The sequence below is a fragment of the Micromys minutus genome, assembly GCF_963924665.1.
Source record: "Micromys minutus genome assembly, chromosome: 14".
NCBI classification, from domain to species: Eukaryota; Metazoa; Chordata; class Mammalia; order Rodentia; family Muridae; genus Micromys; species Micromys minutus.
Genome location: NC_137983.1, coordinates 55961555 through 55973811, shown reverse-complemented (window position 1 = coordinate 55973811; position 12257 = coordinate 55961555). Strand labels below are relative to the sequence as shown.

At 46.2% G+C, this 12257-nt stretch overlaps 1 protein-coding gene across 1 annotated transcript; it reads left to right on the top strand.

Annotated features, from left to right (window-relative positions):
* Positions 1-7277: 7277 nt before the first annotated feature.
* Positions 7278-8372, top strand: LOC308429937 (zinc finger protein Pegasus-like; the record flags this gene model as incomplete). The annotated part of the gene is made up of 1 exon (XM_080928968.1): positions 7278-8372. One exon carries the CDS (start codon positions 7278-7280, stop codon positions 8370-8372), a length of 1095 nt encoding a protein of 364 aa, XP_080785094.1.
* Between the last annotated feature and the right edge of the window lie 3885 nt (positions 8373-12257).

The window sequence follows — 12257 nt, the reverse complement described above, 5'->3', positions numbered from 1 at the left end:
GGACCATGTAGCTGCAGAAGATCTGTGGACGCATGATACGGTAACTTCACTTTGGAACGTTGTTGGACACTCTGACCAGCCCAAGACCATACCCACCAATCTGAGCAGCAGCAGGCTGTCCATCTTGATTTTTTTTTTTTCCGGTAGCAGATGAATGAGACACTGTATGTCTCAACCTAGTTGTATATTTTCTTGCTGAGGGTCAAGTTGAACATCTTTTTTTTTTTTTTTTTTTTTTTTATTAAATCTGTTTGAGGGCTGATGGTAATTTAAATGAGATCGTCTTGTGCATGTGAACACTTGGTCCATAGCTAGTGGTCTTGCTTGGGAAGGCTTAGAAGGTTAGGCTTTGCTGGAGGAGGTCGTCAGTGGAGATGGGTCTTGAAGGTTTAAACACTTGTATCTTCCTCAGTTCATTTTCTGCTTTGTGCCCATGGTTCGAGGTGTGAGCCCTCGGCTTCCTGATCTGCCGAGTGTCTTTGTTCCACATTGTAGACACCAATCCTCTGCAAATAAACCCTTCCTTCTGTGGGTTGTTGTGGTGTTTTAGTCATAGGAACAGGAAGTGACAAAGACAGAAGTTGGTAGTGGGGGCTGCACTATTACCCTCATAGATCAGACTGTTGCTTTTGGCTGAGGAGTGTGGGTGATTTTTGGTAGCTAGAGTAGAAAAGCCAGGTTTAGTGGGACGTCTGCAAGCCTGGGAGATAGTACCCAGAACAACTAAGACTGTGAAGACTCAGCTCAAGAGGTCTCAGAGAGGAACAATACTAGCACCCAGGTTAGAGACCCTTCCTATGATACTTTTGATGAAGATTGTGGCTGCTTCCTACTAATATCCTAAGATCTTGCCTGAGGCTAAATTTAAACATAATATACTACAGGTTAGGGAGATGGCTCAGCACTTAACAGCACTTGTTGTATATATGTATATGTATGTATATATGTATATGTATATAAACACACACACACACACACACACAGTTTGAGAGGAGAGAACATTGGCTTAGTGTTCCAGGGAAACTTTCACTGGATGAGACACTGTTACTGTGAAACTATCTTCACAAAGTAAAAACAGGACTGATCTACTTTAGAATCAAAGGAAAGGTGTCCTCAGGGGAAGATGCTCCCTGCTGCCTTCTAACGCCTGAAGGAGAGCCTGAGGCATTTGCTAATGCTGACGTGGTGGTTCACATGGGCCTGGGTTTGTCCGAGCTGGTAGCTGAACTGAGCAGTGCCATCCACAGGGTGCTGGCATGGAATCTTCCCCACAGCTAAGAGAGCACCCGAGGACACACAGTGCAGACAAAGAGAGCAGGGGACTCTGGAAGTGAAACCTGTGCTGCTTTGGAGAGCTGTGGAGTACTTGTTAAGGAGAGCAGCAAATGCACAGGGAGTAAGACTAGGCCAAGGGGGAAAAGTATGTTGTAGCCAACGAAGTTGGAATGGCAGACATCTAAGCCATCTGACATGAGAGATGGAGCTGGGTCATGCCCTTGCTTTGGCCCAGCATTTCCTCATTATGCCACAAGTCTTTCTTTGGAGCCACAGTATCTATTTGGTGCCACTTTATGTTGGAAGTATGTAATTTTTAGTTCATAGAGAGCGGCGACTAACAGATTGCTTGAGTTTCAGAGACTTTGGGTTTAAAACCAGTGTTGTGACTGTAAAAGATGAGTGTCAGTGGTTTAAATATTTTTTCAAAACCTACTTTTTCTATAGGTCCTTAAATGCTTTAACCTCCCTTCTAGCCTCCTCTCCCCCACACCGGGTAGTGGATAAAAAGGTTATTAGGATATGAGGGGTTGAGGGGAAGTGGACCTGTTTAGAAACTGTTCTTTGGAGAAACTGCCATCTGTGCTGTCAGGAAGTCGGCAGTTCAGTTCAGTAGTGTTGGGATAGCAAAGATGAATCAGCACCAATAGCAGGACCTAGCAGATATAACTCACCTCAGGTAAATTGGCAGGAGTCAGCAGGAGCGAATAAGACCATGGGGATGCCAGAACTAGTTCTCTGCCTGTCAGCAAAGATTGGACAGCAAGAAGTGTTGCAAAGACAATCAAGCCCCTGTCACTCTCCATTGGGTCCTACTTATACTCCCTCCAGACATCATGAGTCCTTCACAGGTTTTACCTCAGCATGTAGATTGAGAAAAACTTCAGGCGAGTCTGTATCAGCTGACATCACTCTGCCAATCAGGCAGAGTATGGGGAAGCAGCCAGAAGCTGCAGGAACTTCTCAAGAAGTTTGTGTGTGTGTGTGTGTGTGTGTGTGTGTGCATTTCTCTCTATGGAGTTATGCTCAATAGAGCTCAATGACACGTGTGTCCTAGTCCAGGTTTCTATTCTAATTCCTGCACAAAACACCATAATAAGAAGCAAGTTGGGGAGGAAAGGGTTTATTCATCTTACACTTCCACAAGCTGTTTATCACCAAAGGAAGTCAGGACTGGAACCCAAGCAGGAGCTGATGCAGAGGCCATGGAGAGATGTTGCTTACTGGCTTGCTTCCCCTGGCTTGCTCAGCCTGCTTTCTTATAGAACCCAGGTCTACCAGCCCAGGGATGGCTCCACCCACAATGGGCTGGGCCCTCCCCCCTTGATCCCTAGTTGAAAAAATGTCTTACAGCTGGATCTCATGGAGGCATTTCCTCAAGGGAAGCTCCTTTCTCTGTGGTAACTCCAGCTTGTGTCAAGTTGACACAAAACCAGCCAGTACAACATATAAGGCAACCCAATGCATGCATGTCGTTAGCGATTGTCCTTTTAGGCGCTTGCTTTAGCAAAACATTCTTTCACATGTCTGCTTCTGCAAAACGTTCCTTCACATGTCTACTTTAGCAAAACATCCTTGCACCTATGTCTGCTTCAGGAAAACACTACTTCATCTGTTTGCCTCAGCAAAACACCATCCGACACAACTGACTTTCCAAAGAAACCGTAGTTCACCTCAAGTGGCTTTGAAGTTGGACTATGTATTCTGCATTGTGATATGACCATAAGCCACTAGGGGATACGGAGTGGGATGTGGTGGTTTGAATGAGATGCCTCTTATAGTTTCAATCATTTGAACACTAGGCTCTTAGTTGGAACTGTTTTCAGAAGAATTTAAAGTCTAGGTTCACAGTCAGTAGAACTGTTTTAGGAAGGATAAGGAAGTGTGGTCCTGTTGTGTGGGGAGAATGTCACTGAAGATGTAAATGACATCATTTCCAGTTGACTCTCTCTTCTCTGTGCTTGTGGCTCAAGAGTTGAGCCCCCAGCCTCCTGCTCCTGTTTCTATGCCTACATTCAACCATCATGAGCTCTCACCCTTAGAAACCATAAGCCCAAATAAATCCTTCTTTCTGTGAGCTGCCTTGGTTGTGGTGCTTTATCACAGCCTTTTATCTTATTGTATTTTATGTTGTCATATTTATGATACAAGTGACAAAAATATAAGATAAAATGTAAACCATCACACTGAGGCTGGACAAGGCAACCCAAGAGACAAGAGCCCCAAGAGAAGGCACAAGGATCACAGACTCACTTGTTCACATACTCAGGACTTCCATAAAAATACTCAGCTGTAAGCTACACCACACACACACACACACACACACACACACACACACACACACACACACACACACAAGGGACCTGGTGCAGACCCCTGCTGGCCCTATGCTTGCTGGTTCAGTCTCTATGAGTTCATATGAGCCTTGCTCAGTTGAGTCAACCTGTCTTATTCTTCTGGTATCCCTCATCCCCTCTGGCTCTTTGCAGTCTTTCTGCCTCTTCCACAGCTCACTCCTACTTTCACTTAACACTAACAAATACATCTTGTCGTATCACTCTATGTCGGTGTCCACTCTTAGTGTCATTATATAAATGGGTTTGGTTTTATTTGATGCATGTAATATGGTCAAGGTCTATATTTCTGCCTTTTATAGAACAAAAACACTCACACTTCTTTTTAGGACACTCTCCTCACTATCCCAGGCCTTGGGGATCATCAGCCAATATAGGTTCACAAGGGCAAATGGAGCAGAGATGACAGGCAGGGAACAGAAGCCCTGCGAGCACTTTTACAGTGGTGACAATGTACTGTGTACCTGACTAGTTGCCATGATCCTCACGTGGAGTGGAACGGTCACCTGCTCCAGGACAGAGTAGATGAAACTCTTCTCAGCTACAAGAATTTACTGGGGTTTCCGAATCTGCTCGACCTTCCCAGTTTTTATCTGGTGGCACGCGTGCCACACAGACCTGTTTAGAAGTAGTTCCTGGGGGGCAATTCCAATCTCCGTTTGTAGGATAGCAGCAGTCCAGATCAGTAGTGTCAGGACACCAAACACGAACCAGCAGTGGTGACATGATTCAGCAGAAACAGCCACGCCTCTGCCGAGTCACCCTCACGAGTCAAAGGGAACAAGTAGAACCAGCCAAGACAATGGGAAAAGTTTTCTACTGTGCCTCTTTCAATGGAACAAAGACTCAGGACCAATGAGGCGTTGTAAGGCGGCTGTGCAAACTCACTCTCACTGTCCTTCGAGTCCCGTTTACATTCTCTCCAAACACCACCGTCCTTCCACGGGGTTTGCCTCAGCAAACACCATGTGAGACTGCATCGTGAGACATGTCCAGAAACTTCTACTTCAGAGACATTTATTTGGGGCTTACCGTCCCAGGAGGTGGCTTGGAGCATGACAATGGGCAGGCAGGAGTAGCTAGGAGCTCATGACTTGAGACACATACATGAAGCAGAGAGAGCTAACTGGAAATGGTCCGAGTCCTCTGAGACCTCAGTGACATGCCTCCTCCAACAGAGCCTCACCTCCTAATCCGGGTCACACCACCTGGGACCAAGTATTCAAATATATGACAAATATATGTCTCATTCAAACCTGGACACATAGCATATTTTAAATAAATAGAACTTATAAATCAGTAAGAAAAGTGATTATCCCAGTAGCCAAAATTATGTGAGCAGATATTTCAATAAGAAGGAAAAGCCTAGCGAGATGGTTTAAGTAGGTCCTTGTCACCAGGACTGACAACTTGGGTTTCATCCCTGGAACTCACATAGCAGAAGGAAAGAGCCAATATTTTCCAGTTGCTTTTTGATCAGCTTACAGCCACCACCATAAATAAGTGTATAAAAAAAGTAGGGCAAAGAAAAACATTGAAACATTAATATACTTTAATTTCTAATTACTTATGCATAAAATGACACAATTTCTGCTCCATCATCTTATTGTATAACACAGTTTGTTTAAAAACACCGACTTAGAGTTTCTATTACTGTGAACAGACACCAGAACGATGGCAAGTCTTATAAAGGAAAATTTATAATTTAATTTATAAAATAATTAGCATTTAATTGGGGCTGGTTTATCATTCAGAGGTTATGTGTTTCATTATCATCATGACAAGGAAGCATGGCAGCCTGCAGGCAGATACGATGAGGTAGAGGCAGCTGATGGTTCCACAGGTAGCATCTGTAGATATCTGGATCCTCAGGTAGCAGGAAGAGAGATAGCCACTAGGCCTGGCTTGGGTTCTCGAAACCTCAAAGCTCACCCTTAATGACACACTTTCTCTAACAAGGCCATACCTACTCCAACAAGGCCACGCCTCCTATGAGACCACTCCCTATGAGTCTATGGGGACCAATTTCGTTCAACCTACCTGCAGAGGCAGACAGGGGCTCTCACACACTTTCATGCCTCACAAGCTCGTGGTGACATTGCGGCATCGCCGGGTGAGGACTGTCGGTAAGGAACGAAGCAAAGCATCATCCCAGCAACAGGCACACAGTCTGAGAACAATGACCCTCATTCATTGACTGCCTGGCCTACTAGGGAAAAATCCTTTCTGAGACTCACCTGCATGCTGTTGAGGCCTGAAGAAAAAAAACAGGTGAGATCTAGAAATTCAAGTGGACAGTTCTGTTTAGAGGAATAGAGACTTTGTTGCATTTGCTTCAGAAAAGGTGATCTCACGCCCCAGTGATGGGCTGGCGATGAGTCACACATCTGCCCTGTTGGCTTATGTCTCTGTCTGAAGTTGTTAACACGTTGCCTGAGCAGACTACACCACGTTCCTGGCATGCTAGGAGTCAGAGCTCATTTTATTTTATGCCGGGTTTCTCAGTCCCTGCATATACGTGGGTGGATGTGCTTTGAATGTGGTCATGAATGCTCTTGATTGAGCACTTTTATTTAACTAAACTTAATGACTGGATGAAAAACAAAAGTTTTTCTCAGATGAGAGGGAATAAGGTTTAATCATTACCGGTTTTTTCAGATCTCTTCCCCATTTTCCCACAGCTAAAGCTTATTATGGGGACTTCCATTTAAACATGAAAGGCACAAACACGCAATTAACAGTTTCCATGCCCTTAACGACCCCCAAGAAAATGCTGGAATGATGGGAAGTAATTTTGACAAAAGGTGGTGTAAAGAACACGAAAACAGAGAACCGGGGAAGGCACAACATCAGACAAATTCAGCGAAACGGGAGTTAGGAAGCTGAATTGGAAAGGTGGAGAGGGGACTCCGAAGTCTGAACATTTCTAGGTGGAGAGTCAAGATGTTCCTTGGAGCGTCAGGGATGGGAGAAGGCGGCAGACAGGCCTGAGCATGGGTAGCCATGTCTGCAGCATGGTCCATCACAATTTCATCTCTCCATCAGTGACCGGTTGGCCCAGCCACTCTGGGGTGCTAGGAGCAGTGGGAGGAACAAGGGCTAAGTACTCTGGGATGGAAATATGGATAGATTAAAGTATAAGCAAATGCAGCCCGCCCATCTGTAACGTTGTCCCCTGGAGCCATCAGTCGCCCCTGCATGCGTCTTGCACGTGGCCTGCCGTATGTGTAGGTGTGGCTCTTCTTGGCCGCGTTCATCTCGGGCTCCTCTAGTCTCGTTCTCGCGAGTCTTGGGTAAACCTCAGACAAGAAGAGACACGGCCAACAAGCAAGGCGGGTGAAGCCTGAGGTGAGCAAGGCTGACCTTTGGAGTTAGACTGTGTGTCTCAGAAACATTTTCAGCCTCCTGACTTCTTCAGCACTGGGGCATAAAGAGAAAGGTGGAGCGGCTTGCGGTGGAAAACCCTGAGGAGAGACGGGAGGACTTCCGGTAGGGCGAGCCTCGGGGAGTCGGAAGTAGGCCGGAGAGTAAGCGACATAAGGACTGAAGGCGTGTAAGGTGGAGAAGGGGGAGAAGAAAGGGGAGCCGCAGGACTTCCTGAGGAGCTTCAGGGGGTTCCTGAGCCAGCGGACCCCCTGCGGAGTGAGCATGCTGGCTGGGGACCTTACGGAGGCCCCAGGCCCCAGAGCCCCCGAGGATGCTCTGGACAGGACCGAGGCGCTGATGCTGGAGGACTTTGAAAGGACTGCGGATGGGAGGCTGCAGGGCTCGTACTGCGGCTATTCCAGCCAGAGAGCAGCTCGGCCGATGGAACATACGAGAATCCACACGGGCGAGAAGCCGCACAGGTGTCGCCTGTGCCCCTTCGCCTCTGCTTACGAGCAGTACCTCGAAGCCCACATGCGTTCCCACACTGGAGAGATGCCGTTCAAGTGTGAACTGTGCGCCTATCGCTGCACTTACGGAAGCAACCTGTCCCACCATCGAAAGCGCAAGCATAATTTGTTACCGATGACCGGACCCAGGGCCTCCCTAAGCAGTGTGAAAATGTGGAGGACCTTACAGAATAAGAGCAACGTGGAGGACGCCAAGCCAGGGGAGCTCACCACCTTGGCTCCTCCTCCCGTGCTCGTTCAGGAACCAGATCCCGTGAGAGATTCTACACGCAGGATCCCAAATGTTCAGCATGGCTTCTGTGACGGTACAGATAAAACTTCAGTCTGCAGACGGCAGAGGGACCCACAAGGACTCTTGTTAGTGGATAATCCTTTGAATCAGCTGTCTGGCCTAGCAGGACCCTTGTCCACCGGGACGTCTGAAAACCAAAACTCCGTCTCTGCTGATGTAGACTCCATCCTAGAAGAATGGAAGCCTTTCGTGGTGCACCGGCCTTCTGCCCAAGGGAGTGTCCCTCAGAGCTCTCTCATGGTCCTCAGGCTTTCTCCACAGTCACCGAGTCAGAGGGAGCGCAGTCCGCTGGCAGCGCCCAGCAGTGGCTACACCAGCACCCCCATCTTTGGAAACAGCCAGCCGAGCAGTCCGACGTCACCCCTGTCGGCGCGGGACCCCCTGCTTCTTTACTACTGCCAGCACTGTGACATATACTTTGCAGACAACGTCCTTTACATCATTCACATGGGGTGTCATGGGTACAGCAGTCCCTTCCAGTGTAACATGTGTGGATACAATTGTGAGAACAAGTACGACTTTGCCTGCCACTTTGCACGAGGCCAGCATAACTAGAGCAGGTTTGCCTTTTGGCGTGTTTGTAGTTTGCATATATCTTCTTTTCCAATTTAAAGCTTTCTATAGTTGGTAGAAACCTCTCTCCCCTTCCCTCTTTTGATAAAATTTGATCTGGTCAGGGTTTTACACTAGACACTGTCTTTTTCTTCCCACCAGTAAGTCACGTGAGAATTGAAGTCCAATCAAACCCTTATGAGGTATTTAGTTCTGTCATCTCTATTTATGGCCCTTTAGGCTTCAAGGACTGTTCATACTCTTGGTATTTCTGATAATCATTGAATTTAGATATTTCTGTTGTTTTTCAAAATAGAATAGATTTTCCCTATATGCTACACCCTCTTTCTGTACAGTTGCCTGTAGTAGCTTTGATACTGAAATTGGACTAGTAGTTTTAAGTGGAAATAAGAAGGCTGTCTCAGTATAGTAATTGTTTTTTTCTATAAAAGGAATATAAAACGATTTTTTGAAGTTAAAATAGGCGAAAGTTCTGAAAAATTTGGAACTTGGGACCAAGTTTCCTTTAACCTAGATAGTGTGTTTAATATTTAACACTGTGGAGACAATGTCTAATTTAGATGTATTAATAACCCCTTGAGTTGCTAATGTCTCAAGTTTATTTTCTGAAACCAGGAAAAGGTAGCACAACACTGGGCAGCTTTGTGCAATTTCAGTTTCTTAGTTAAATTCTTCATTGCCACATGACTGGTGTTAGTTGGGATTGGCAACTTTTTATTTATTTACTTTTATTTTATGTATGTGAGTGCACAGTCACTCTCTTCAGACACATCAGAAGAGGGCATCACATTACACTGCAGATGGTTGTGAGTTGGAAATTGAACTCGGGAAGAGCAGTCAGTGCTCGTAACCACTGAGCCATCTTTGCAGCCTGAGATTGGTAACTTTAATAACACTCTACTTTTCAGATTCTTTTGATGCCCAGAACAACAAGAGGCACAGTGAGGTTTATCCATTTGAAACTGTAGCTGTTCCCAGGCAGCCAGTGACCCTACCAGTTCCTGAACTGTGGACTTCAGGTCCTCAGGGCTGCGTAGAATACATGATCGCTGCTGCTGTGCTCATATGACTTTGATAGAACAGCCACAGAAGCTCCATGCAAGGCCTCTGGAAAAATCTGACTTTCAATTTTCTGTGTGCCTTACTGAAAACGGCCTCCACCCCCGCCCCCAGACTGTTCTTTTGAGCCTCTATACTAAGGTTAAGCTGACCCACTTCCCTAGGGCTCCTCTTTCACCTCTAGGGATGCTCCTGGCAAAGTCTATGGCACAGGGTGAGGCCCAACCCCGAAGAAGTTCTTCATTATACTGGATGGGCAACAGGGGCCAATAGAATCTATGTTAATCATTCCTCTACTGCAGGACTCGCCCTGACCTCCACCGTGGCTAGTGTGGGCACTTCCTGTAAGTTCTCCTGTCTTCTTGTAACAGCAGGGCTTATTCCAGGGAGGCACCCACAGAGATGAGATGACCTGCCTCACACTCCACACGCCACATCTATGTTGCTAACCCTCAGTTGCAAGTACAGCACAGCAAGTACCTGCTGCCTGGTTCCTTCCACTGCCTGTCAGACTGAGGCTAAGAAAGGTTTCTTTCTGGTCACTCTTCCGCCTCGGGTGGGTTACCGTGAGCTTTGACCTCACTGTTTAAGGGTTACATCTTTGCCTCTTTTATCCATGCCCTTTCTGACAGAAGCCTGACCCATTCAAGCTCCTTTGATTCCAGGGCTCCCATCAAGCTCTCTAATGGACACTGTGTCGTTAATAGTTACTGATTTCAGAAAATTTTTCTGGATTTATAGCACATACAATGGGCCTAGTTGGTGTCTTATCCAAGATTCATATGTTGAAATCCCCTGAGCTCTGTGAATGTGCCTGTATTTGGATGAAAAAGTCTTTAAAGAAGCAAATAAGGTCTCATGGATGAGCCCTAATCTGGTGCGGTCCCATCCCTACGGGGAGAGCTGCACACAGATCTACACAGGCGGATGACCAGGGAAGGGATGGAGAAGCTGTCTAGTTGCCTGGGAGCCAAGGATGGAGGAGGTCTCAGAGGGGGACAAGCTTGCACGCCTTTTGTTCTCAGGTGTCCGGTCCACGGACTGATGCAGAAGTAAATTTCTGAGTTAAAATGTCCTGGGTTATAACAGTAAATTGCTAAGGAAGCCTAGCAAGTAGGTTAAGCTACACTAGTGTTCTGTTTCTGTTTGATATTTGGTTTTGTTTGGCTTTGAGTCAGGTCGCAGCCTTGGCTGGCCCGGAACTCCCTGTGTAGAATACGAAATAAAGGTCCATTTGCTCCTGCTTTACTAGGACAGAGATTAAAGATATGCTACCATGCCACCCTGTTTTCCTTTCTCAGGAAGAAATTCTCCTAAATGAGGAGAAGGGGACACGAGTAATCCCACAACCCTGTGTTTTACAGCTTCGGTGCACTGTAAGAGCAATTTCCTGGGCTTATCTAGCTCCATATTTATTAGATTTTGTTTACTAGTACTTCCTTTGGAATGTAGCATTCACTTTATGTTCTCCTAAAGATTGCCACTTACTCAGAGTACTTTGTAAGTTTGCTTAGCTGCTATCCTAACTTATCACATAATAAATGCCAAAGTAAGCTAGGCTGTTGAGGGTTGCTGTGTTCCTTGACCCACATATCCTTACTGCTGGCATTTATCACTGAGCTCAGTACAATGGGGAGAGTGACATTCAGGAAACTGAGTCACATTTAAAACATCAAAATCTTTTGTTTTAGTTTATTTTTGTACTTAAATTTGTCCATCAGAGTCAAAGCATGACTAAGTCTGAGGTGCCAGCTGCCATTATCTGTACTTTGGGTGGAGGACTGAGCCTGCTAATTGTGATGGCCAGCATTCGGTTCCGAGGGCTAATTCCTTCCTAGTCTTTCTCTGCGGACTGAGGTCCACTGCTCCTCCACTCATGGCCCCTCTGTGTCCTCACCGAGCTCTTTAACAATGCCTGTGTACTGATTGACACAGATCTGCCTGCAGTCCTGAGTTCACTCCTGGCTGACTTCCCAGCCCCGGGTATGAAACTGTTCTCTGAGCATCCTCACCATACTGCTCTGAGTGCCCCGAGATCGCCTTGCCCAGTGTCTATAACTCTGCCAGTTCCTCTATAACCCTTGTGTGCATTTCCCATCACCACGCTCCCTCCCTCCTGTCCTCACTTTCCCAACCACCTCTCTGTCTTAAATTGTAGCCCGGGCTGATCAGGAGCAGGGGGTAATCTCACGTGGCCACTCACCAGGCCTTGTTCCTTCCTTGTCTTCCTTATTGAATGTTCAGAATATTCAAACATGTATTTTGTCTCACCCGTGTGAAGACACACGGATCAATAGGAAGCAGCGTGAAACTGGCAAAGGCAGCACCCAACGTGGCTAAAGCCAGAGCAAGTGAACACATTTGCAGGCAGCAGGCTAGAAATTGAAACGTTTACTGGGCATCTGGCAAAGACACCAGCAAGTTTTAAAAATGCACCTCCTCAACCCACTAAACTCTCTTTTCAAAATTTGCCCCATCGAAGTAAGTTGAGAAATGCACAGGTTGCACATCTGGTTTACTAGGTTTTCATAAACACCAGGCTCATAAATATCAGTAATGAGGGATTTGCTTAATATACTGTGTTAAATATGTGAGTTTTGGCACCATTAATGACTATACAAGGTGTGTTTAACAAGTCCAGTGAAACCCACTTGCACTTTACATGTAAAGAAAGAATGTGAAATAGTGTGTAGGTGGCAAACACACTTGATATATGCACATGGTCAGTCTCAACAAAAGTCAAGACAAGCTGGAAAATGCTTTGTGGGCTCTCAGTGGTGGGTACTTCAGATGACCTTGTAGAGGACA